Source organism: Schistocerca serialis, chromosome 1 (assembly GCF_023864345.2).
Source record: "Schistocerca serialis cubense isolate TAMUIC-IGC-003099 chromosome 1, iqSchSeri2.2, whole genome shotgun sequence".
NCBI lineage: Eukaryota > Metazoa > Arthropoda > Insecta > Orthoptera > Acrididae > Schistocerca > Schistocerca serialis.
The window spans coordinates 385,600,133-385,627,310 of NC_064638.1; the positions used below are offsets into that span (position 1 = coordinate 385,600,133).

Sequence of the window (27,178 nt, forward strand, 5' to 3'; positions counted from 1 at the left end):
GAAGCATTTTTGTTTACAATTTATTTGAAGATACAGAACACACAAGTTCTCAGAATCATGTGGTATATTTAGTAAATACTTAACAGCTGATTCAAGCAAATGTGTTCACAGTGAGAACTAGCAAATGTGTCCACAGTGGAAACTAGTTTTCAATAAACCCCTGAAATACAACACATTTTAGTTTCTTAGTAGTTTTCTACAATACTTACTGTATGGTTGTTTAGCATAAATTGTACTTCCTCAAGTTTAACCAATTTTCTGACACAGCTGTACCCAACAGACAAATCATTTAACAGCTGCAAGGTCTTTGATATTATTTGCTCACTTCGTCCCCAGTACTTTAGATTAGTTATTCTGCAATACAAACATAAAACAGCCAATGAATACTTAATTTACAACGCTCAGTCATGTGTATTCTACAGACTTTGATGTTAAAGCTAAATTAACATTCTGCCAACAAATTTGAACCAATGTGTAAGAACATAAAAATTCTCCTTTTTTCCTGCTCTTGTCCAGAACTTAATATCACATTTGAAGAAGATGAATTACACACACTTGCTATGACCAGATTTGATTATGCCTGTGGCAGAATACAAAATCACGTTGTTGGTGTTTTGTGCTGTCAGAGACATTACAAGGTGACTGTGATGACCAGACTAAGGTTTACTAATTATTATTTTGAGTAATTCAGGTGATTGGGAGGAACATAATAGATTTGATTAATTACCCTCCTGAAAAATTAACTGCTGTGATGACAGCATTTACTGGAGTTAGCTATGCATGTAACAAAACAGGACTATAATGAAATATAAGAAAACTTCTACTTCAATACAACAGGTTTGTGGCTGCATCATCGCAGCTAACTTCTAGAAATAATGATTAATATAGTTGAGGCATTCAATAATTAATGGTGGGCTGCCCTTTTCAAAAGACTGAAGTACATGGACTGTTCTACGTGTCTCAATAATAGCTTATGAGATCTTTGTACTAACAGGCAGGTGAAACTGGAATGTCCAGAACGATAATTGTGAAAAAGATCATCAAAGGCTGCCTGCAGGGCTCTGTTTGTGGTCCACAACTCTGGAATGTTGGCATACAGCCATTACTGAGCGATCTTTAGAATATGACAGACATAAGAGGCTGTGTCGCCTATTAGCACTAAATTAGTGGAAAATAAACAATAGCAGCACACAAAACAGTTTATACATTACAAAAAGAAACATTAACAAGCTCAAGAAATCCCTTAATCAGAACAAATGCTCATCTGCTGAAAATGAAACAAGTATACAGGTAACTTGGTATAAACATAAATGAAAATCAATATTTTTATGCACATAGAAATACTGTTTGTCAGAGAGAAGTATAAAATCCTGAACAAAGTAGCAATCGAGATTGTATGCTGTGGGTCGAGCGAGTGTATGGGCTCATACATCCAAAACAGCAGTGCAGGCACTTCAATGAGCACAGGAAAACGTACTCCTGTGCCTGAAAACTGCACAGAGAACAACAGTACTGTGGAACTGATGATGATACTAGGCTTATCACCACTGGACCTAGCTGTACGAATGAGAGGTATACAATATAGGTTCGAAAAGGGTGAATATGATAAGGTAAAGGACTACCACACCCACAACTAAAGCACAAATCCTGTAAATGTTCTTGAAGTTGGCCAGCATTAAAGACAGAGCTGGGCACAGCATGTGCAACCACAGGGACCATTAGTGTCAGGTCAGAGGGTATGGAAAAAGAAGAGTGTGGAATAACAATTCTGAAAAGGATAGATTGCTACTCACCATAGAGATGAAACACTGAGTTGCAGATAGGCACAATGAAAAGGCTGTTAAATACTAAACTTTCATCCAAAGCCTTTTTCGGAAGAGAAAAACACACACACACACACACACACACACACACACACACATTCAGACACACATCACGCACACATGATGGGACTGCGGCTGCTCACGGCAAAATTCTATCCCTTTCCATTCTCTGCCCATTCTCAACTGCTACTTTTGTTCAACGCAACAGTTGTAGCCTGGCTAGAGCAGCCAGAGATAGCAGTCATGTGCATGATGTGTGCTTCCTTTGTTTGTGTGTGTGTGTGTGTGTGTGTGTGTGTGTGTGTGTGTGTGTGTGTGTGTGTGTGTGTTCCTTTTTTCTGAAGAAGGCTTTGGTCGAAACCTTAGCGTGTAACTTTCTTTTTGCTGTGCCTGTCTGCAATACAATGTGTCATCTTCATTGTGAATAGCAGTCTATCCTTTTCATAACTGCTGATATTCCAACATGGAGTTTCCGTTGTTTGAGGACTGTGGAGTAAGTTATTTGAGAGGCTTAGTGAGATGAGATCCTTAGACAGCAAAGGTTAAGTAAGCTTACATAATTAATGAAGCAAAACAGTTTAATAGCAGTTAGCAGTACAGTGATAAAAACATTTCAGTTGTTATGTAACTGGTAGTGTAAAAGGACTAGTAATTATTTCCATGAAGTAGTTGCAGGTTTGTTTTGCGCGCATGACTGAAATTTTTCTGGGTGATTACGCCTTTAAACAGCAAAAGATAAATAAGAAGACAAAATTAATTAAGCAAATGCCTTATGCAATATATGGATGAAACAGAGTGTGTGAGCAGCGAGAGAGAAAAGCAGAAGGCTTGTAGTGGAGGACACACTGTGTCATAAGAATCTGATGAGAGACTTAAAATGGCAGTTCTTTACCAAACAGGTAATGACTTCCTATCCCCTCCACTCAGCCACTGAAAGGTAATTGAAGAATAAAGCATGTCACGGACTGACGAGGTTGGAGGGGGAAGGTGAACAAAATGCTAGGACCAGGGGAGGGTCAAGCAGGAAACAGTCATTGGAGGATGCACAGCATTGAGTAAGCAGACTGAACAGTAGTAAAACACCCCTGTTTCTGTGTAAGAGCTTGGCCAGTACTGTGGAGGCACTTCAGCTATGGAACTCGCTGATACCTGAAATGAAATTAGAAGTTAATCACTTCTTTTGAGTTGCTTATTAATCTCCTCATCCTCCAATACAATCTACCGACTTTACAGAATTTAAGTAAGACAATCAAGTCTCATCATCACCTCAGTCGATAGACTGAACTCCCTATAGCACAAACCCCTGTCGCTCTATTCCATGCAAAATCCACATTCGGGACACAACATATAAATATGGTGCCAAGGGTAGGGTTGGTTATGTGGAGCCATGTAGGTTGTGTGATTAGGAATTTATAAATTTTGATACAGCAACAGTAGCACCTGCAGAAAGTTGTGGCGATGTGCAACTTTCTGAACTGATTTGGAGGAGGGAGGGCAGCAGCAGACAGTACTTGCAGCAGAAATCTGAAGGTAGACACCATTCTGAGAAGGCAGCAGACACCTTCTGGCTAAGAAGAGCAGTGGGCTGATGGCAGTCAGCAGCAGGCAGAAAGGATATCCGGAGGAAGGGAACTAACATGGCAAATGTGGATAAGGTAAAGATCTTCCTTCACACACGAATGAAAAAGACACTAACTGGGTTCTCAGGCTTTGTTATCAAGGATTTCTTTTTAAATGTAGCAAAACTATAAAGCCAATTCATGAACTGTTAGAGAAAGGAATGGAATATGAATGAAGCAAAAGGCAAACTAACACTTTTGAGGAACTGAAGGAGGTATTTGTTAATCTACCGCTACTTCAGTCTCCAGACTTTGGGAAGCCATTCATTGTGATAAGATGCAAGAGTAAGGAACCTCTGAGGGCAGTTTTACACAAAAGCAAGAAAGTTGGTGAAGCCTTGCCTATTGCATACACATCCAGGTTATTGAACACTGTGTAAATAAAATATAGTATCACAGAAAAAGAATTGTTGGCCATAGCATATGCAATGAAGCTATTCTGACTCTACCTATATGAACAAAGGTTTACAGTGGTGACATACCACAAGCCATTATCATGGACCTTTAATGTGAAGGATCCAAGCTCGAAACTCCTAAAGTGAAGACTGAAGGAGCACAATTACAAGGTATGAGGTTAGTGCTAGCACAATGAGTTGTTCATGTGATATTCATTGAACTGTTGCCTGTAAATACATGCCACATCAGTGCTCTTGGAAGACATCTGGGGCAGTAATATGGTTCTGTTGTTGTTCCCATGTAGTTATTTGGGGGGGGGGAATGAGGCTCGAGCAGTGATTACGTACTTTGTAAAGAAAGGAATGAAAGCAAAGGACATTCATGCCGATTTCCAGAATCCACTGAGGACTCTGCTCCTTCATATTCAACTGTTGCCGAGTGGACAAATGAATTTAAATTGGCCGGGAGAGCTTAGATGATCTACACAGTGATCGGCCATGAAGTGTCACTACTCCAGAAATCATTCCAAATGTCCACAAAATGGTCATGGAGGATCGCCGATTGTAAGTGCGTGAAATTGCTCATCCTTGCCAGGCGTCGAAAGAGTACATCACATTTTAACTGAAGAATTAGAAATGAAATAATTATCTGCAAGATGGGTGCCGCAACTCTAGACACTGGATCAAAAACACATGAGAATGGACATATCAGAACAATTGTTTGGCCCATTTTAGGAGAAACAAACAAAATTTTTTGCACCGGTTTGTGACCAAAGATGAAACTTGGGTGCGTTACTATACAAAACAACACTCAAAGCAGTGGAAACATTCTGGAGATTAGCGTTAATGTTCCATCGACAATGAGGTCATTAGAGACAAAGTACAAGCTCGGATTAGGGAAGGGCAGGGAGGGAAATCGGCCGTGCCCTTTCAAAGGCATCTGCCTGAAGCGATTTAGGGAAATCACGGAAACCTAAATCAGGATGGCCGGACGGGGGGTTTGAACTGTCGTCCTCCCGAATGCAAGTCCAGCGTGCCAACCACTGGACCACCTCACTCGGTGAAACATGCTGATTCTCCGCCACCAAAGAAAGCAAAGGCAATTCCTTCAGTGGGAAAGGTTCAAATGGCTCTGAGCACTATGCGACTTAACTTCTGAGGTCATCAGTCGCCTAGAACTTAGAACTAATTAAACCTAACTAACCTAAGGACATCACACACATCCATGCCCGAGGCAGGATTCGAACCTGTGACCGTAGCGGTCGCTCAGTTCCAGACTGTAGCACCTAGAACCGCATGGCCACTCCGGCCGGCGGCGGGAAAGGTCATGGCATCAGTGTTCTGGGATGTGAAGGGGATTCTATTTGCAGATTATCTCCCTATTAGGCAAAAAAATTACTGGAGAATACTATGCTAATCTCCTGGACAAATTGCAACAAAATATACGTGAAAAAAACGCCAGGTTAAACAAGGAAGAAAGTCATCTTCCATCAAGATAATGCGCACCCACACGTGCCGTCGCCATGGCAAAATTACACGAACTAAGGTATGAATTGTTGCCATGCTCACCTTATTCACCTGATATGGCTCCATCAGACTTGCATCTCTTCCCAAAACTGAAAATTTTTCTTGGTGGACAAAGACTCATTCAAACGAAGAATTAATAGCCGAAGTTGACAACTATTTTGCAGGTGTGGAGGAAACTCAATATTGAGATGGGATCAAGGCACTGGAACATCGCTATCTTCAAGGAGACTACATTGAAAAATAAAAAACAGCTTCAGTGATGGAAGTACTTTTTTTCTACTCCGTTCCGAGAACTTTTCAAATCACCCTCATAATCTACAAGCCAGACAGGTTAAACAGTAATGCAGATGCTCTGAGTGAATAAGGCCTACAGAAAAAAAGGAACTTACACACCAGAAACAGATCGTTTGTGAAAATACTAATGCAGAGAACTCTGAGGCAGAAACAGGTAGCAAAAGAAATCTCTTGAGTGTACGACATGTGCAAGTAACCCCAGAAGCAGAAACAGAAGCAGATGGCAAATAGGAATTTAGTCTCCAAGAGAAGGAGAGTATTTTAAAAGAGATGGGTGATAATCTGTTGGGAGGCGATCAAGGAACGCACAGGACTTTCGAGAGACTAAAGTCATATGAACAATGATGTAGAATGAAGCATGATATTGATGACTATGTATGGAAGTGTCCATCACAGCAAAAAGTAAGTGTACACAAGCGAACACAAACACCTTTTAGAAATTACTGACACAGCTGAGACACAGTTTGGAAAGTGTTCAATGAACATAGTGGAGGTGTGCTTGCCTCGATGAATGTGTGTGTGTGGTTTCTTTTTTGAAGAAGGCTTAGGCCGAAAGCTAAACAATCTATCCTCCTCCTAATATTCTTGATATTCCAACATGGATTTTCCATTGTTAACTTTTAAGGATGACTTGGCTAAACTTACATTAGCAGTGCTGATAGAAACACAAGACGCAGAAACAGCAACTGAAGTATTTGTGGAACATAATTATTGAGGTATGGCATTCCGTTATTTCTTTTAATGGACCGAAGTTTGAATTTCTTGATTGGTGCTTTTGAAAGATTACGAAAATTGTTAAGGATTAAGCAGGTACAGACTACAGCTTATCATCCAGAATCTAATGGTGCACTGGAGATAAGTCACCATACAATGGTTGAATATTTAAGACATTTTGTAACAGGTGATCAATGTTTTTGGGAGAAGTGGGTACTATATGCAAATTTTTATGTTCAACGTATCTCACAGCAGCACAGGGTACGCATCATTATAGAAGAAAAGCAAACATACAAGCAATATTGCAACAAGAGTCGAGAGAGGTAAGTTACTATTATGAATCACATGTGAATGGATTATGAGCAAGAAAGCAGGAAGCACACAATAGTGAGGCAGTTGACACTAAAGACTAAGAAAACCAATAAGGATCAATATGATAAGAAATAGGACGCGCAGGAATTTAAGGTAAGTGAGAAAGTTTTTCTCTTCAATGATTCGGTAAGACTTAGTACATCTCGAAAGCCAGATTCACAGCGATGGAGCTCATACAAAGTAGTAAGTTACAAACACTCCAAATGCAAACATAAAGAATCAAAGAAACCAAGGTACATTCAAACAGACTGAAATAGGACTTCTAATTTCAGGTACGACACTCAGAAGGAGAATGTTTCCATTACCAGAAATCACAGCTCTACAAGAAAGTTTGAATGGAGAACAAATGACAATCGATTTTGAATAACTAAAACAGATAAGTCTTCAGCACTGTACTATGATAATGTAATTTACAGTACCACTTGGAGAATTGTAAAGTGTAAATCTAGATGCTACAACTGAACACTTTCAGAAGGCTGTAAGAAATGGAAAATCAGCACTGCAGAGATGTAGGGCACATTAAAAGAACTAAACATACCATATTTACTCGAATCTAAGCCGCACTTTTTTTTCTGGTTTTTGTAATCCAAAAAACCGCCTGCGGCTTAGAATCGAGTGCAAAGTAAGCGGATGTTCTGGAAAATGTTGGTAGGTGCCATCGAATATATGTAGCGCTTACAGGCTTGCTTTGCAGGCACAAAAATACTGGTGCCAAAGCCTTTGCGTCAGTAAATAAATTAAGAGAAAAGATAGAAGAATGCAAACATTATGCCATGTATTCTTTCGTGTTTGCTGCTATCTCATTTAAATCTTGTCTGCCTAATAAACTACAAAACTAGAGTGAGACAACAGCAAACGCAGAAGAATAAACATATCATGTCATGTTTATATTGGTATTATTCTTTTGCTGAATAGTGATACAGTCAGAAATGAAGCACGTCAACTGACTGGATTTTAAAATCTAAGATGACTCTAATTTCTGTGCAGAATGTAATGTAGTAAAGAGGCGTCTGCAAAGATTTTCTAACAGAGAAATTTTTTTTGCTAAACTCTTGTTCAGAATATCTTCTATCACACGCAGTCTATAATTTGGTTCTTGTTGATCATTATCAAAGAAAGCAGCAGTGTAAGTAACAACAAATAGCAGTCTCTTGCCATTGTTTCGCTTATGAGACAATTCCTCTCTTTTTTTAATTGTAAGCGGCGGTAGTGCGCACAAAAGCAAACCATGCTGCGAGCGGCGACAGGTTGTAAACACTCATTATCAGAATGCGACAAACAATGCATGACACAGTACAATAATGCATTTTCAGCTTAGAGTGACGTAAACACCTATAACAAAGAGAACGGCACTTATCAGATCAAAGCAAAATAAGCAATCGATTCAAACCAGACGAAGCACATGAAAAAGGAAGGGTACCCGTATAACAGACGGAGCACCTGATTCAAATGGCTCTGAGCACTATGGGACTTAACATCTACGGTCATCAGTCCCCCAGAACTTAGAACTACTTAAACCTAACTAACCTAAGGACAGCACACAACACCCAGTCATCACGAGGCAGAGAAAATTCCTGACCCCGCCGGGAATCGAACCCGGGAACCCGGGCGCGGGAAGCGATAACGCAGAGCACCTGACACACAGCAATGGCTACTTGGTAAAGCTTAACTGTTAAGCTTACGACTCGAACCGAACTACTGTAGCTCTATCTTCAGCCATTGTCTCATGTTACAATGGACCGACTTCATTTCGATTTCGAGGTGCGGTCCAAAACTTCTCTCCCCCCTTGAATTTCGAGTCTCAAATTTCAGGTGCGGATTAAATTCGGCAACATTTTTTTTCCTCGATTTTGAGTCTCATTTTTCAGGTGGGGCTTAGATTCGAGTGTGGCTTAGATTCGAGTAAATACGGTAGGCTTAACAGAGTGTTGTCTATCAGACCAATAACTGACACAGCACACAGAAAGTTACAAGGTTATAAAAACTGGCACACAAACGAATAAGGCGTGAGACAAAAAGGACGAGAGGTGTGTGTAATTTTGTCAGTAGATAAGAATTAAGCACGTGGGTGAATGAAACAGAAAAGAAATATCAAGAACGTCATACTTCCTCCCAACCAAGGAGGCTATGCACTACCTACCAGGACATAGTACATATCCCAGCTATTTACAGAAAATATACACTGCATCACAGTCACTTGTAAATGTGGAGCAATCAGGATCCCGAATCACACTGCCTAGGAGTGTGCCATTAAACAAGATGTTGCAGCCCAGGACAGGACCCTATTTGGTAATATACCCATCTATAACGTAACAGAATTCTGCCACGAGCTGAACTTACTGACAGCAAAATCAGCTTCTGAACTGCAAGCTTACATGGCCAAGACATAACCAAGAAGAAATCATACATTATGACAATGCGATGTACCATGGAAGAACATCCACTTACAATAAACTTCTGGAGGCAATGAAGAAATGAGCCTCAAGAAATACAAGGAAGGATTTCCTTAGATCTAAGAGCCATCTCTCTATGCCTACACCTTGGGTGGCACAACAGCACTGTTTCTGTGAATCGCGAGTTGTGCCTCAGTGTGCAATGACTGATGCTCTAGATAAAATTAGAAACTCTAGTTTCATTCTGATACCAGCTACAGTAGTGTAGTATTATGTAGTATAGTGAAGTCTAGAATTATAATAGTACATTAGACCAGTGGCATGTGCCTCCTAGGTTCAGGATGAACTTACATCTGTGAACCACATGGCCACAGGGGTACTATGTACATTTTAAAAATTATTTATTTATTTTTTTGTAAGTATATATTTTAGATGAATTTTCTTTCTTAAACACCATTATGCTTAGTTATACTACACATTTGAAATTATGATAAAATATTTTGTGTTATGTTCAGATATACCACTTCCTGTGAAACATTTGGCCTCTTCTTGTATGTAGAGAAGACTAAAATAAAACAGCAAACAAATAAATAAATATCTAACTTGCACTATTTAGAGGGAGCAGATCACACTTGAACAGGTGATGATAATACTGGTTTTGGCATGAGAGATGGCATCATCACTTGAATGAGGAGGACCAACTGAACGAAAAAATATGACTTAGGAATTAACTAGAAGTAATTGTCAATTTAATACTTTACTCAGGTTTCAGTTATTGCCACAAAGTCAGCACATATGGTCTTCAGATGTGTGACAAGTTGTAATAACATTATTTTTTTTTTCATCAGTAGCATTATATTCTTCTGCTTCTGAGATAGAAGGAGAGAAAGAAAGTATTTACAAGAACACAAAAATTTGAGCATTTGTTTCTCAGTAATATTTTTCTTGCAACTGGTTTCACAGGACACATTACCCACAACACCGCCAGGAAAAACAGATATTGCAATAATCACTTTACAAAAATTATAGAAATATAGGCTCATAAGGGGGTGCATGGTCAGCTGTCCTGCCTGTGTTTAATCCATGAATAAAATAGGCAGTTAAACAGATTAAATTTATAAACAGCACACCCTGTATATATCTGGTGGCCTTTAGAGTAAGTAAGTACACAGGTTTTTATGTAAGGCACTGTTAAACAAAATGCAAGAGTTTGGGGGTGGACTTTTTGGATAAATGAACACAAACATGCTGCTTACAGTCATACTGTACGACGAGGAACTGTGTTCATTCATTAGATGAAATTAAACAGTGATGAATAAAGGAGTCTATTTGTCCTGCACTCTTCAGAATTTATGTACTTCAACTAGAACCTGAGTCAATCCTAAACTAACTTTCCAGCAACTGGGGCAGTAAAACCTAATACATTCAAAATCAGGCTGAGGACCCCCTAATGAGAAGAAGCAAGGATAACAGTGCATAAACAGTCTGGGTGGAAAGGTCTCACTGCTTAGACTGTGGGCAGTCCACATAGTAATTTGTGAAGTGCTCTTTGTTATACGAGTGAAAATACCCGAAATTACACTGGATTCATATATTCATAGCATCTTAAAATCCAATATTGTAAAGCAACTTACACTGTCTAGCATGCAACTGAAATTAGCTAGGTGCTACTGCAGAATTAAGTTACACAAGTGATTGGAGCACCTGAGATGGATCTATCTTTTGCAGGAAAATCTCAACTCTTCCAGGTTGCAAAAGACAATAAGTTTCATGATTCACAATAAATGGCATAATACAGATGTCACAAAAATAGATTTACCACAATGTCCTATGTAACATGATGCAACTCTACATGAGATATTACAGTGTTTCTTGAAAAGAAAGATTTAAGTTGAAGTTCCACACCAATACACAACTTTAATCTGCCAAAGATTCATGTGTGACAATACTTGCTTTCAAGAATCGTGAAAAGCTCATATGATACCTATAGCAAATGAGGGTCTGATAACAGGTGTCAAAGATACTTTGTAAATAATATTTAGTAAGCATCTACAATCATATAGTAAAGTTGTTCTTTATTTCAACAAAAATAATCATAAAAGCCAAAGGTATACTGATGCATGGAGCACAGTAACACACAACAGGAAATGCATTCACATTAGCTTCTGAGAACTAGATCTTTTTCCAGTAATAGCACACACATTCACACACACAACCACACAGACACCCAAATGTGTAGGCATCTGTCTGGTTGGGCGTGTGTGTGAATGTGTGTACTATTGCTGGAAAAGGAACTAGTGTTCGAAAAATAGTGTGAATGCTGTTTCTTGTTGTGTATAACTGCTCTCCATGCATCGATCCACTATAGGTGAGCGGTTGCTCTTCCTTTATTTTATGAATTGCTCCATCCAATAATTTCTATATCTGTTATAAAAAAGCCAAAAGATAAAAAAGCTGCATCCAAGCAATGGGAGGATGGAGCTGCAGACACATTTACAATGACGAGAAAATTTATACAAACACAAATCTTCAACTTTTATAGTCCTGTCTTCCTCAGTTGCGTGTAATATTATGGTATATTGATAATTTTTACTTATGGACCGACTGACAGCAACTGAATAAAACACAATTTTAGTGCCATACGTGTTTCGCCTTTATTTTCTGCAAGGCATCATCAGTGGCCTGGAATATGTACATATGTTAGCTATTTTATTTACTTTTTTGTCATTGTGCCTATAGGTTATAAACAGTTCTGGTGGTTGGTATTTCCTATTAAGTAGTAATGTTTTGAACTGTACTTACAGGTTGCGTGGACAATTTCTTACATATTACGCTCCTGTTGCGTTTTTGGTGTTGTTCTTCTTCTTATGAACGCCAATTTGCGGTTTTTTCCACATTCCACAGAGCCATGCACTGAACGCTTGTTTTAAAGCAATGTTTTGGTTTCTGTTACCGACTGTCAAATGTTTTTGCCAAAGATCGAATGTTATTGCCAAACTTATGAGTTTAACTACTGAAGTATCTGTGGTCTGTTCGTGTATGCATTTGTTTGTGTGTGTGTGTGTGTGTGTGTGTGTGTGTGTGTGTGTGTGTGTTTGTTTTTTGGTGTGATATATATTTTTTTGTGCTGTGTGTGTGTGTGTGTGTGTGTGTGTGTGTTTTGGGGTTATATAGTTTTTTTTTTTTTTGTGGCCGTGTATGTGTGTGTGTCTCCAGATGGTGTGGGGAAGAGTATTTTTATTTTTTTTATGTTATCATTTCCTTTATTAAGTGTAGTAGGGAGCCTGTGCTGATGTGTGTTTGTTCATTTATCACATGTTTGTTTTCTGCTATGGCTTTCTGGATGTGGAAGTTTTCTTGCATTTGTATAAGATGTTTGTCATGGTTGCTTATTCTCATTATTTTCATTTCTTGTTCCATGTTTGTAGGATGATGGTTGTAGTGTTTTAAATGCTCTGCAAATGTGGAATGGTTTGTTTCATACTTCCAACATCTGATATGTTCTTTGTATCTTGTTTCAAAATTCCTGCATGTCATGCCTATGTATACTGCATCACAACTTTGACATTCAAGTTTATATATTCCTGATTGTTGGAATTTGTCCCTCTTGGTAGCTGGCTGGCTTAGGTGTGATTGAAGGGTTTGCCCAGTCCTGTTTTCCTCAGTTGCTGTCAGTCGGTCCATAAGTAAAAATTATCAATATACCATAATATTACAAGCAACTGAGGAAGACAGGACTATAAAAGTTGAAGATGTCAATACAGCTATGTCAAGCATTCCCTGTCAACATGTACAACAGGTTCAAGAAAATACATCTGAGACTCCATAAGATGATATAGCACATAAAATTCAACAAAACATGCACGAAGAATGATTTAATTCCAAGTTACATTAATGTAAGGGTTAAAAACAGTTCTACAGTGGCACAAAAGTCGAAATCATTTGCAGAACGATATTGGTTACTACATGAAATTAAGATGCTGTATTCGAAAAAACAGCACCTAAACATGATGCTCTATGAGACTCATCTAGAATTGGCAAAAAATGTAGGAAACGCCACAGTTTTTATGGCACTAGTAGAAAAAACAGAACACAACACATACACAGCAATGAAACATTTACAAAACAAACATAAACAGAAGATAATGAAACTAACAGTAAAAAAGACGCAAAAATACATTTACATTTTAAATGTGAAACCACACGAACACCAACACACATTCCATCTACGCTTAGTTAACCTAACAGAGACAGAACTACACGAAAATGAAAAAATGCTCTTGGGAAAAGGTTTGAAACACTGCACCAATAGCAAAGTGAACAATCAATACGTAGAAAAACTCATAGTAGAAACCGAACACATCCTTACACGTGAAGAACAACAAAATAATTGTGAAATAAATATAGGACTGACAAGAGAACTAGTAAAAGAAGAAATAAAAGGCATAATAGAACAAACACAGCAGACACATAATAAGAACGACCAAACAGAAGCAGCTACTATGAAAAGGTTAAAACAAAAGTTAACAGACAATAACGTATTAATAACAAGAGCAGACAAGGGAAATGTAACAGTACTCATGGACAAAGAGCAATACATCACAAAAACCAAGGAACACATAAACACCAACGCCATACAAAAACTGAAGTCAGATCCAACTACACGATTCCAGGCAAATGTGAAACGAACACTGAAAAACATTGAACACACACTCACAGTCAAACAGAAATACTACTTAACACAGAAAAACCGACAAGCACCAACACTCCGCAGTCAACCGAAAGTACATAAAGACGGAATGCCAATGAGAGCTGTTATCAACTTCAAGAAAGCCCCAACATACCGCATAGCCAAACAGCTCCAAAAGTTAGTTACAAAACACTATAAAGTAGAAAACAACAGAACAGTGATAAAAACAGGAAACATAATAGAAAACATACAGGTACCACACAGAGCATCACTGATTTCATTCGATATAGAAAATATGTATACCTCCATCCCTATCACAGAAATAATACAAATCATAGAACAAAATCTCTCATCCCACAGCAACCTCACCACAGACGCAATAAAAGAAATTACAGATATGCTCAGACTGACAACTGAACAAAACTACTTTCAGTTTGAGAAAGAATATTATCTACAAACTGATCGACTGCCCATGGGATCCCCAATATCAGGAACACTAGCAAACATTTTCATCAGTCACCTAGAAAATCAGATATTTGATAAGATAACCACAAATGAAAGTTTCAAAATCATATATTGGTACAGATACGTGGATGACATTATTTGTCTGGTAGATGAGCCAAGTGAAAAACTAGATGAACTCCATTCAGAAATAAATAAAGCTCATAAGAACATAAAACTCACACTTGAAAAAGAAAAAGAAAATCAAATAAATTTTCTTGACATTACAATTAAAAAAGAAAATGGTAAACATACATTTAACATCTTTAGAAAACCAACAGCCACAGACACAATAATACATTCCACATCCAACCACCCCCACAGCCAGAAACTTGCAGCACTAAGACACATGTTAGATAGATTAAACAGAATCCCACTCAGCAAGAGAAACTATGAACAAGAAATGAGTACAATCGTACAAATAGCTAGGAACAATGGGTATGACACACATGTGGTACACAAGCTCAATCAAAAAATAAAAACACAAATAAAAAACAAACACAGCAGTTCCAGAATACAGAAGAACTCACAAGCTGAAAACTTACAAACACACTCAACAAACACACACAATGACAACACCACACAGAAAGGAACACCATGACTTACACACACAAACTAACACACAGAGTTGCAAACATCCTAAAGAGACAGGGCTTCAAAATAGCATATAAGGCTGGGCAAACCCTTCAATCACACCTAAGCCAGCCAGCTACCAAGAGGGACAAATTCCAACAATCAGGAATATATAAGCTTGAATGTCAAAGTTGTGATGCAGTATACATAGGCATGACATGCAGGAATTTTGAAACAAGATACAAAGAACATATCAGATGTTGGAAGTATGAAACAAACCATTCCACATTTGCAGAGCATTTAAAACACTACAACCATCATCCTACAAACATGGAACAAGAAATGAAAATAATGAGAATAAGCAACCATGACAAACATCTAATACAAATGCAAGAAAACTTCCACATCCAGAAAGCCATAGCAGAAAACAAACATGTGATAAATGAACAAACACACATCAGCACAGGCTCCCTATTACACTTAATAAAGGAAATGATAACATAAAAAAAAAAAAAAAAATACTCTTCCCCACACCATTTGGAGACACACACACACACACATACACGGCCACAAAAAAAAAAATATATATATATATATATATATATATATATATATATATATATATATATATATATATATCACCAAAACAAACACACACACACACACACACACACACACACACACAGAGCACAAAAAATATATATATCACACCAAAACACACACACACACACACACACACACACACACACACACACACAAATGCATACACACGAACAGACCACAGATACTTGAACAGTTACACTCATAAGTTTGGCAATAACATTCGATCTTTGGCAAAAACATTTGACAGTCGGTAACAGAAACCAAAACATTGCTTTAAAACAAGCGTTCAGTGCATAGTGCTGTGGAATGTGGAAAAAACCGCAAATTGGCGTTCATAAGAAGAAGAACAACACCAAAAACGCAACAGGAGCATAATATGTAAGAAATTGTCCACGCAACCTGTAAGTACAGTTCAAAACATTACTACTTAATAGGAAATACCAACCACCAGAACTGTTTATAACCTATAGGCACAATGACAAAAAAGTAAATAAAATAGCTAACATATGTACATATTCCAGGCCACTGATGATGCCTTGCAGAAAATAAAGGCAAAACGCGTATGGCACTAAAATTGTGTTTTATTCAGTTGCTGCCAGTTGGTCCATAAGTAAAAATTATCAATATACCATAATAAACACACATCTTTTCACGCTGAAGAGCCAAAGAAACTGGTACACCTGCCTAATATTGTGTAGGGCCCCGCAAGCACACATAACTGCCGCAAAAAGATGTGGTGTGGACTCGGCTAATGTCTGAAGTAGTGCTGGAGGGAATTGACACCATGAATTCTGCACGGCTTTCCATAAATCCATAAGAGTACAAGGCAGTGGAGGTCTCTTCTGAACAGCATGTTGCAAGGCATCCCATTTAGACTCAGAAGAGTGTTCCTGCAGCCACTCTGTAGCAATTCTGGACATGTGGGGTGTCACACTGTCCTGCTGGAATTGCTAAAGTCTGGTAGAATGCACAATGGACATGAATGGATGCAGCTCATCAGATAGGATGCTTACGTACGTGTCACCTATCAGAGTTGTATCTACACATAGCAGAGGTCTCCTATCATTCCAACTGTACTCGCCCCACACCGTTACAGAGCCTCCACCAGCTTGAACAGTCCCTTGCTGACAGCCAGGGTCCATGGATTCACAAAGTTTTCTCCATACCCGTACTTGTACATCCACTCGATACAATTTGAAACGAGACTCATCTGACCAGGAAATATGATTAGTCATCCACAGCCCAATGTTGCTGATGATGAGCCCAGGCGAGGTGTAAAGCTTTACATCGTGCAGTCATCAAGGATACATGAGTGGGCCTTCGGCTCTGAAAGCCCATATCGATGATGTTTCGTTGAATGGTTTGCACGCTGACACTTCTCAATGGCCCAGTACTGAAATCTGCAGCGATTTGCACAAGTGTTGCACTTCTGTCACATTGAATAATTCTCTTCTGTCATTGTTGGTCCCTTTCTTGCAGGATCTTTTTCCGGCCACAGAGATGTTGGAGATCTGATGTTTTACCGGATTCCTGATACTCACGGAACACTCATGAAATGGTCATGCAGGAAAATACCCCCTTCATCACTACCATGGAAATGCTGTGTCCCATCACTCGTGTGCCGATTATATGGCCACGTTCAAACCCACTTAAATTTTGACATCTTGGATATTTGGGAATTCAGCTGGATATTCACGTCATTCTCGCGCGATATTTCAACAGCGTGCCTCGCTGTCTTCTTCAGGTGCTACCTGAGACTGTATATCGTGTGACTGAAATACTGTGCGAGAACAGCGCGAACATCTGGCTGGATTCTTGAATATCCAAGATGTCAACAGATCGCCAGGAAAGCATGAAGAACTCCACTTAAATTTTGTTAAATTGCCACTGTAGCAGCAGTAACAGATCTAGCAACTGCGCCAAACACTTGTCATCATCTACAGGTGTTCCCAACTGCAGTGCCTTATTCTGCCTGTTTACAAATCTCTGAATTTGAATCGCATCCCTGTATCAGTTTCTTTGGTGCTTCAGTGTAAAAGAACTATTTCTCATGCAGTGGTTATTAAAAGATGCAGATTGATTTTTACCAGATAAAAAATTTGTGTATGAATCTCATAAGCTATTGTCGGAAATTATCAATTTTTCGGCAATGTAGCACAGCCTGGGACAAATATACAGTTACATAACTGTGTGGGCTTTTTTATAAAAAAGGAGGAGGAGGAAGAAGAAGAAGAAGAAGAAGAAGGAAGGAAGGAGGGAGGGAGGGAAGGAAGGAAGAAAGAAAGAAAAAGAATGATGAAGGTTGTAGAAAACATTAACAATATTCACAAGAAAGTGAATAATTCTTTAAACATACCAGCAAGCAATGCGATTTCAGACACCAAGGAGGATTTCAGACAGTACGGTTTATTTGCTCTTTTTGGCTGTGTAGCAAACAAATTGTCGCTTGTTTTTATTTCTGCACACCAATTATTTTAAGTGCAAGATGGTATTTATCATGTTCTGTGATTCATTTTGGGACAACTGTTTACCAACGTAAATGCTTGATGACCAGTCTCAGTGATGAAAAGTCGCACATTATTGTCATGTGGAAAGTATTATAACTGCAATTGATAATCTCAGTACCTTACAACATTGAGACAATCCTTGTACAAGTTGGTCAAATTTTTCAGGTAATATAAAATAATGACACTTTTTTTCAAAACTGTGCACTGTGTGTGGTGCTTTTGGACAATGTGAGGTTGTATAAAAGCAGGAAAGGTACTGAAGTACAGTGTCAATCCACCCGGATCCCATAGGTAAAGCTGCTTTTCTGTATGGAAAAAGGGTGTGATTTTTATAGTATACGTAGATCGTCCCTACACAATGAAGTGCGAGAAATACATCCAAAAAAACTGGAAAGAGAACCAGTACTAAATGAGGAAGAAAAAGGAATGTTGAAGCAAGGTATCTCGAGCGCTCCACATTGGGGATTTCCTTTCACTAAAGGGATATTAGTTATTTAGTGAATCACCACCTTGATAAATCTGGCTGAAAAAAGAAACATTTTCTAACCATTTACCAGGAATAGAATGGGTGCATTTCTTCCTCAAGCGGATTCAGAGAATTTCTCCTTTTGCTTGCATGAAAACACCAAAATAGCTCGGGTGGAAGTGAACAAAGAGAGAGTTAAAATTTATTTCTCCAATAAAGAGCCAAAATGGAAAATCTCCTGCCTAGCACCATAATCAACTATGGCAAAACCAACATGCCAGATGATATCGGCAAGCAGTAGATAATTACAGCACGAAGGAGTAAGCACACTTAACTGCTCAATTCACACGTCATTTATAAATATGAGCATTTGGGGGCCAAGTGGCAAGAAGGTGGTCTACAAGAAACCCGTTTCAACAGGAAAAAAAGCAGATGGGTTGATCTGCTGATACCTGAAGACTGGTTCTTTAGAGTCCCTTTGCCCTATTTGAAGAAACAAAATGGGCCAACATTGATGGTTGGGGACAACTTATTCAGTCACATGTTTTTGCAAGTTATCAGAGAATGTGAGTCATTAATTCTCCTTCCTCCTAACAGCACCCAGTCCCCCCAACTGCTGGATATAACATCTTCCAGATCAATGAAAGCAATGTGGAGAGCCATTTGAATTTAATGGAAGAAGCACACTCGTGGAACCATTTCCAAGGATGCTTTTTCATCTCTTCTGAAGCAGATATTGACTAAATTTCAGCAAACTCTGCTGAAAACATTGGTGCAAGGGAAGTACATACGAAATTCTTGCACTCAAGTGACGACAGTACACACAAATTTGTGTAATGTCCCTGATGAAGACACAATGCAAAAAGGCCAAATTTTGCAAGTACTTCCTCCACCATTTGAGACGAGAGGGATGTTTATTGTTAGAGAAGATGTGCTTTAGACTTATAGGCCATCACAGCTTTATGAACAATGTTTGATGTATCTGCAACTTAATTTTGGGTGTTGAGTAAGAATCCCAATTTTGATCTTTAAGTAGAATTTATTTGTTTTGTTCCTGTTTCTAATATTTTGATTTAGAACTTTAAAAATTTGTAATTCAATTTGCTAGAAAATAAAGATTGACTTAACATACAAAATTCATTATCTTACTCCTTAGCACTTATTAATAATGATGGATAACCTTAGGACATGCTAAATGTCACTAAAACCTAATAGGAAGTCAATTTCTGTCTGAATTCCCCTGATATACTTTGAAACTTTGGTGGGGTGATTTTGGACACTTTACCTATCTGTCTCTCACGCAAATATACGTACACAAAGACTTTCTGTTTTTAGAATATTTTATTTGTTACACATAAAACCACCCACTCTTGCAACAAACAACACAATCTAATAAAACCCATGCAAGTTACAGTGAAAATAACCACAAAACCATCCAAAATAACCCCACTTGACGATATGATTACTTTTGTACTCAGTCATGGTAATGTAAGTGTACTGAGCTATTGTGAGTATGGATAAAAGATAGCTGCAACTCTTTCAATTTGGAGGGGGTTGGGAAAGGACAGGGAGAGGAAGACGATAACAGATATTAAAGGAATGCTATGAAAGAAAATCGTAGAGGGAGACCAAGAGATGAATACACTAAGCAGATTCAGAAGGATGTAGGTTGCAGTAGGTACTGGGAGATGAAAAAGCTTGCACAGGATAGAGTAGCATGGAGAGCTGCATCAAACCAGTCTCAGGACTGAAGACCACAACAACAACAACATGAAAGAAAAAACAAAGGGGTTTATCGGGAGAAGAGGAGTTGAAGAATGGACATAAAGGAGACAAAACTTTGAATACTGAGTGTCAGCTATGTAAGACATGTCATCCACAGTCATCAATAAAATGACAAGCCAGAGCACATAAAAAAAATAAAGAATGTAAAACTATGAGAAAGTGGCAAATAAAATTTTATATCTCAAAACAGATTGACTTATGTGCATATTTTACACTTTAGAGAAGAGTGTTGGTTTTTCCTCTTGACGATATAGAAGCACAAGTTATTTTTAGATAAGTTTATAGTTTGTACTGCACACGACATTAACACAATATTTCCATGTATTTATGTGACTGAATTCACTAGGAGACATACAATAAATGCAGAGAAGCTTGAAGGAAAATAAAAGGAACATGACTGTGTGTACCATCTACAACTATCATTCAAGGTTATCTTGTACATATGCACTTCAGAGACTACGAAAACCAATTACATTTGAAATTTCTGTGTAGATTATGTAATCTGAAAATATATTAGAAATATAAGTATGAAATTTATCTTACATTTTCCTAATGAACACACTAAGGACCATAGATTCATCATTTAACCCAAGAACTTCAGATAATCTTCTATATACTTTGGAATTTTTCTGAACCTAGAAAAAAAACAATAATAGTAATAATAATAATAATAATAATAATAATAATAAACAATAGAGAGAAAGCAATCACAGTTACTAACTTACTTTTGAATACATTATGGTAAAGGCAGTGATCAATGTCTTACAAATATTTACTATTAAAAAGAGTCTTGATCACGATTTATTTATCAAGGTGACCAGTTTCGACCACTACTGTGGTCATCATCAGACCATTGAGTAGTAACCTCTTTCTGTTGAAGAATCACTACTTTCTCCAACAGAAAGAGGTTCCTACTCAATGGTCTGAAGATGACCACAGTAGTGGTCGAAACCGGTCACCTTGATAAATAAATCGTGATCAACACTGTTTTTAATAGTAAACAGTTACTAACATTCCATGTAGTTTTGGATAACCAGTTTTAATGGTCTGTCAGCTCTAAAAGCTTCAAGACAAACCATTTTAAAAAATTACAGTAAATGATATTCACTCACCCACCAAGCTTTTGAAGAACCGTAATGTCTATCTGAACTGAATAAAAGACCAATAATCAGTATTATAAAATAAATCGAGATTGTTTTAGTGGTAAGGGTGACTTCAGTTCTACAAAGTGTGTTAAATGCACGTCTGTTATTCATATCAAGTTAAAAAGTTGTCACAAGTGCACAACAAAATGATTTAACTGCAAATTCAAACACAGAGTGTGGTATATGCATAACATTTACACACATATCCATCCATGCAAATGGCGGAAAAGTGACCATGAACGTAATACTTTTAAACAAACACAAACAATAATGTAATAACCCTGGAAATGACCTCCTTCATAATTTAGCACTTTTAAGAAACCATGTGAAGGGAGCCACACAATGTTTTGCATCAGCTGACAGTCATTTATGTGGTAGCAGCCATTATTTTGCAGAGCTTGTTTTTGTAAACAATGTTTTTGTATTGTGGAAATGGTTGCTCTAATTTGACAGCCTAATGGAGAGCAAATTTTGAGATTTCTATTTAATTACAATGATCATTAATCAGCTAATGTATTCACAATGACTCCAATTGACATAAAAAGAAAAAAAAAATCATGTTTCCCTTGTATTTGCTATATTCAGCAGTCAAGAGGTATTGCATATTTGCAGGAAGTTTCTTTTCATTAATGGGTAGTGTAATCCATTTTATTAAATAAATTGTTCACACAAAGAATGAGAATATCATTGTCACATGAAGAAAAATATTCAAGAGAGTTTGCAGGGTGTCTACGTGGACAAGAAAAAAAAATTCCCGGATTTCCCGGTCAAAAACACAATTTCTCCCGGATGCAATTACGTATAAAGCGGGTGAAAATACACCCGTGTTAAGCAACAGTATACTTTCCCTCGGGCTGTAAAACCTATCAGTCCTTTGAATAGTGAAGGTCTTATACCGGCTGAGGACGTCCCAGCACTTAAGGAAACAGGAAAAACAATGCGTTTGGAAAGATGTTTGATGCGAGACAATATAGACAGATTTTATTTTCGTATTGCGAAAGTATATACACAAATTCCACAAGTTACAGCACGGTAGCTTCCGAAGCCTTAAAATAGAGATTGCATTGAGCGATGCACTTTTGTCAGCCAGTCATAGCTCATGTCACGTGACACATGATCTCGCTAGCGAATGACGGCAGTTATTCAGAGCACGAGGCCTACGAGAAAGACAGGCCACGGCACATACGTTACAAACGTGGGCCGAGCTCGCTCAACTCAGCAAAGTGCGTTTCTACACCGGTTAACATAACTAAATGTGTATGTATGAACGAGAATTGCATCGACTACTGGAATCCACTATTATTAGTCCTACAATGGTAGGAAGTCCGTAGGCCTACTAACAGGTTCTAATTTGGCAATTAAAATCATACCAAAATGATTATCAGTTGCGTAAGGCACAACATCTTCTATGAAAGGAGAACTGTTACGAAGAAGAGCCTAAATACTGTAAACGAGCGGTTATACCATTTCTATCGAGAATTGATTTTAAATTTTGTTGTACGAACAGTAATCAGTAAGACTTAATAATAACGGATTCCAGTACAAGATGAAATTCTCGTTAGTAGGTACACACCCGGTTGAGAGTTAACAGATTTAAACACGCATTTTGCCCACTGAGTTACGGGAACGAGCGAGCTCAGGCCGTTCTTCGTGACGTACGCGCCACGGCCTGTCTTTCTCCTGGGCCTCGATCAGTGCATAATACATGTTATGTACTCAACCACTAGCAGCATCATTGTTAAGTAGCATGACCATACAAAGACGAAAGGTTAATGGGATAAAGTAATGTAAGTACACTGTATCTTCATGAAAAGCTGAACTTTCACATATAATATTGGGCATTAACAATGTTTTGCTGCTTTTTCTCGAAGGGCGTGGTTAGGCAGGAACCTAAGAATGCTTCGGAAACTAAACTGCTGTATTTGATGTATTTCATACATATACTTTTGTATTGTGCAAACATGCAGTCCAAATGCCGATGCGAATCAAAGATCTTTCCAAAACGCGTTGTTTTTTGCTGTATTTCGTTTCCTAAAGTGCTCGGAAGTATAAAACCCCTAAACTTTCCATAAGCCATTTTCCAATAACACTATTTAGTTTTTATTTCATGATCAAAGCTGCAGCGATTTAGGAGAACCATTACAAAGTGAAGTTTATACTTAGCTGTAGTCGGTGTCATGTTTTCTCGACGAGTGGTGCATCAACTTTTACATTGTTTTTATTCGAAACTCTGAATATACTGTACAACATTTAAACACCCACTGACGTAAGGCTGCGAGCACTCACAACAAGGTCCAGGGATCTTTGAGGGCATTCTGCGTTCTGCCTGACTGGGACTGGAGAGGCAATGAAGGATGGGACAGAATATGAGTCACCATGGCGTCAGCTGGTCAATGCAAAGCGATCCAGTGACTGGATGAAGTGGGAAGAGCCATCGCTGCGAGTTGAGGAGGCGAGGTGAGATGACCAAGCCAGCAATCTATCACACGAAAGACGAGCCATCGCTTTCAGCAGCTAACATCGTTACATGCCTGTTCAAAATCCCAATACCGTGAAACCCCGTAATAATACAGCTGCTGTTACCGTGATTAAATACAAATAAAACAATTGCTGTTTATACATTCATTGCCAAAAACTATAACTTGGTATATGTAAAGAGAAAAAAAAACGTCGATACAGTATTACAGGAAAATACTAGCTGGCAAATAAGTGGTAAAGAAAACATTACGTAAGTTGGTCAATAATTAAAGAAGAAAAGTCTGGAGCAAGTGTCTTGAAATACGAGTTTATTGAACCGAGTAGCATGTTCTTCAGATGATCATACACTATCGTGTAGCTAGCACGTTTCGGGTTTTTGTACTCTATCTTTGCAACAAACATTGGCAAATACAGAAGCAGTTACTAGAGCGCACTCCGCAACATCAAAGTTCTCCAGCCATCAGATCACGCAAATCTTCAAGGGCAAACGTTCTGATTCAATGGTCCAAATATACAGAGCTAGTCTGGAATGGAAACCCTTAAATAGGTTTTACAGGGCATGTACAAACTGAATTATCATCCAGAGTGTTTCCTTTACTGCGGACTTGATTAGCAGAAAAATATGGAGAGGGGGCTTGCAAGTACATCAAAGAACAGCAAGAAAACATAATGTGAAGACAACAATAACAGCTGAACAGGGTTTATTACATTTCTAGGTACGGAGGGATACAGTAAAAGCGACATTGTCAATGTACTGGATGTCAAGTAAAACCATATTTTAAAATTAAGCGGGTAAATCATTCCTCTACAAGTAAATCAACATGTACACTGCTACAGAATCTAGACTTTAAATTAAAATCGGTATATGTACAACAGAAGGTCTACCAAGTCCTAAAGCACTTCGGAAATTTTACACACAGTAGAGCGCCTCATCTGTAGAGTAACTGGGAGGCCAAGTCGTTCGTAACCGGCAGACTTCATAACTTAGTAATCATGGATGGGAGACGAGAGCAAGCAACCAATAGCAGCCGATAGAAAGAGAGAGAGAGAGAGAGAGAGAGAGAGAGAGAGAGAGAGAGAGAGAGAGAAGCCTCATGGTAAGGAATAAGCTAGAACGAAAAGGTGGTGAAGCCTTCAGAACTTTGGTTGATGAGCGCGGTGGCCTTAATATCTTCCGTCTTTATAACTGAGGTGCTGTACTGTACATGTAAAATTAGCTAGAAACTTGCAACAGGTTACTGGAGTAAGACTGGTTGATACGTCTTGTCATTCATAGTTTCTTGAAGGGTCAACAAACGCAGCGCTACCAATAATATCGTAATTAACGCCGATTGTTGCTTGGCAGAGAGAGTGATGTCAAACGTGCCTCGTTCGATTTTCAAATCACAGTCTGTCAGTAGTCCGTGTGCTCGGCTCACCTGTTGAATTCATTTCTGCGCACGTGCGGGGCAAAATTTTATAAACTGACAAGGTAGGTAACACTCTTTGTGTCGTATTTCATTATGCATAACAACGAGGCACAGCCTTATTTACATCCATCGTTCTTCTTTCTCCAATAAAGGTTGCCCACCAACAACCACTGCGACTGCGCCATGTCGATTGGTTTTCAAGATAGCTGGCTTTCAGATCCAGCATTCAAGGACTGGTTGGTGAAAGTACCTACAGACCTTTATAGTGCTAAATGTGGATTATGTCCAGGGACCCTCATTAACATCCGTACTATGGGAAGATCGGCTCTTACAAGTCACATGACAAAATCCAAGAAGCATGTCGCGAAAGCAGCTGCCATGAGAAGCACAGCAAGTTTGTATGCCTACACCCGACCGGCGGCGACCACTTCAACCCAGCAGACAGATTCTACTTCCACTACCACATCTGCGGATTCAGCTGGGTCAACAACAGTGGCGTTGGCCGCTGGAATTGTTGCACCTCCGCAGAAGGATGTTATTGCAAAGTCAAAACCCGTGGATAAACTGAGAGGAATTGATCGGATGGCAATAAAGGACGAAGTAACAAAGGCGGAAATACTGTGGTGTTTGGAGTGCATCGTTTCACACAAGTCACTGCGTAGTTCTGCGAACGAAGTGTTGCTTTTCCCCGCAATGTTCCCCGACAGTGAAGTGACCAAGAGCATGCGTTTACAAAAGGACAAAATCGGTTATATCGTGCAATATGGACTAGCTCCCTTCTTTGAGTCTGAAATTAAATCTGACCTCATAAACGCATCAAGGATTGTTGTTTGTTTTGACGAATCCTTGAACAAGGTGTGCAAAAGAATCCAGATGGACATTTTAGTGCGTTATTGGGACATTAAAAAAATCTAGTGTGCACCCGTTACTACGCATTGGCTTTTCTAGGCAGTTCGACGGCATCTAAGCTACTCGAGTCCTTCAAGAAAAAAATTCCCGGCGAAGCAATGAAAAAACTTTTACAAGTATCGATGGATGGCCCTAACGTCAACTTCGCGTTCTTAAGGGAACTTAAAATTTTTTTGAAAGAAATTGAAGGAGTAGACACCGTTTTATTGGAAATTGGAACGTGTGGGCTTCACGTTGTTCACAGCGCCTTCAAGTCCGCAATTCAAGAAACACAGTGGATGATAATTCAGTTTTTACGTGCCTTGTACAATCTTTTTAAGGATGTCCCTGCCAGAAGAGCTCTGTATATTTTGACAACGGAATCGGAACTGTTTTCCTTAAAGTTTTGCGCAATCCGATGGCTGGAGAATGTGGAAGTTGCTGAGCGAGCTCTAGTAATGCTTCCGTTTCTGCAAATATTTGTTGGAAAACTGGACGAAAAAAACAAACCAAAATGTGCTAGCTACAGAGTAGTGGAGGATCACCTCAAGGACAAGCTACTTGGTCCGAAAATTGCCTTTTCAAGACTCTTGCTGGAGACTTGACACCTTTCCTAAAGGATTTTCAATCCGATTGGCCGCTAGCACCGTTCCTCCACTCTGCTTTGACAGAGATAATGGAGACAACGATGACACGATTTGTCCAGCCGACGAAGATCTCGCCGTTAGTTAGTTTGGACAAAGAATCCAATCTTTTGGGTGTGAACTACGTCAAGATTGGGTTCATCGTCAAGAATGAATTCAGAAAGTGCAAGTCTCTCACAACCCTTGAAATCGCTAAGTTCCGGAGCGAATGCAGAAGAGGAATGATCAAGCTTGTGCCAAAGTTGATGGAGAAATCCCCCTTACACTTTAGGTTGACAAAGCTGTAAGCTGCTTTGATCCCACAATAGCGTGCAGGGAGGCTGGTCCCAAACGATTTCATTCCTTTCTGCAG

The 27,178-nt window shown here is 38.8% G+C and overlaps 1 protein-coding gene across 4 annotated transcripts in view; it reads right to left on the reverse strand.

Annotated features, from left to right (window-relative positions):
- Positions 1-27,178, reverse strand: part of LOC126470994 (exportin-7) — a 244,019-nt gene that overhangs the window by 88,742 nt on the left and 128,099 nt on the right. For all 4 annotated transcript variants that reach the window (XM_050099047.1, XM_050099056.1, XM_050099063.1 and 1 more), the window contains exons 12-13: positions 20,806-20,897; positions 210-354 (exon numbers count right to left, since the gene is read on the reverse strand). In XM_050099047.1, coding sequence (XP_049955004.1) covers positions 210-354; positions 20,806-20,897 — 237 coding nt within the window. The remainder of the gene's footprint in view (positions 1-209; positions 355-20,805; positions 20,898-27,178) is intronic.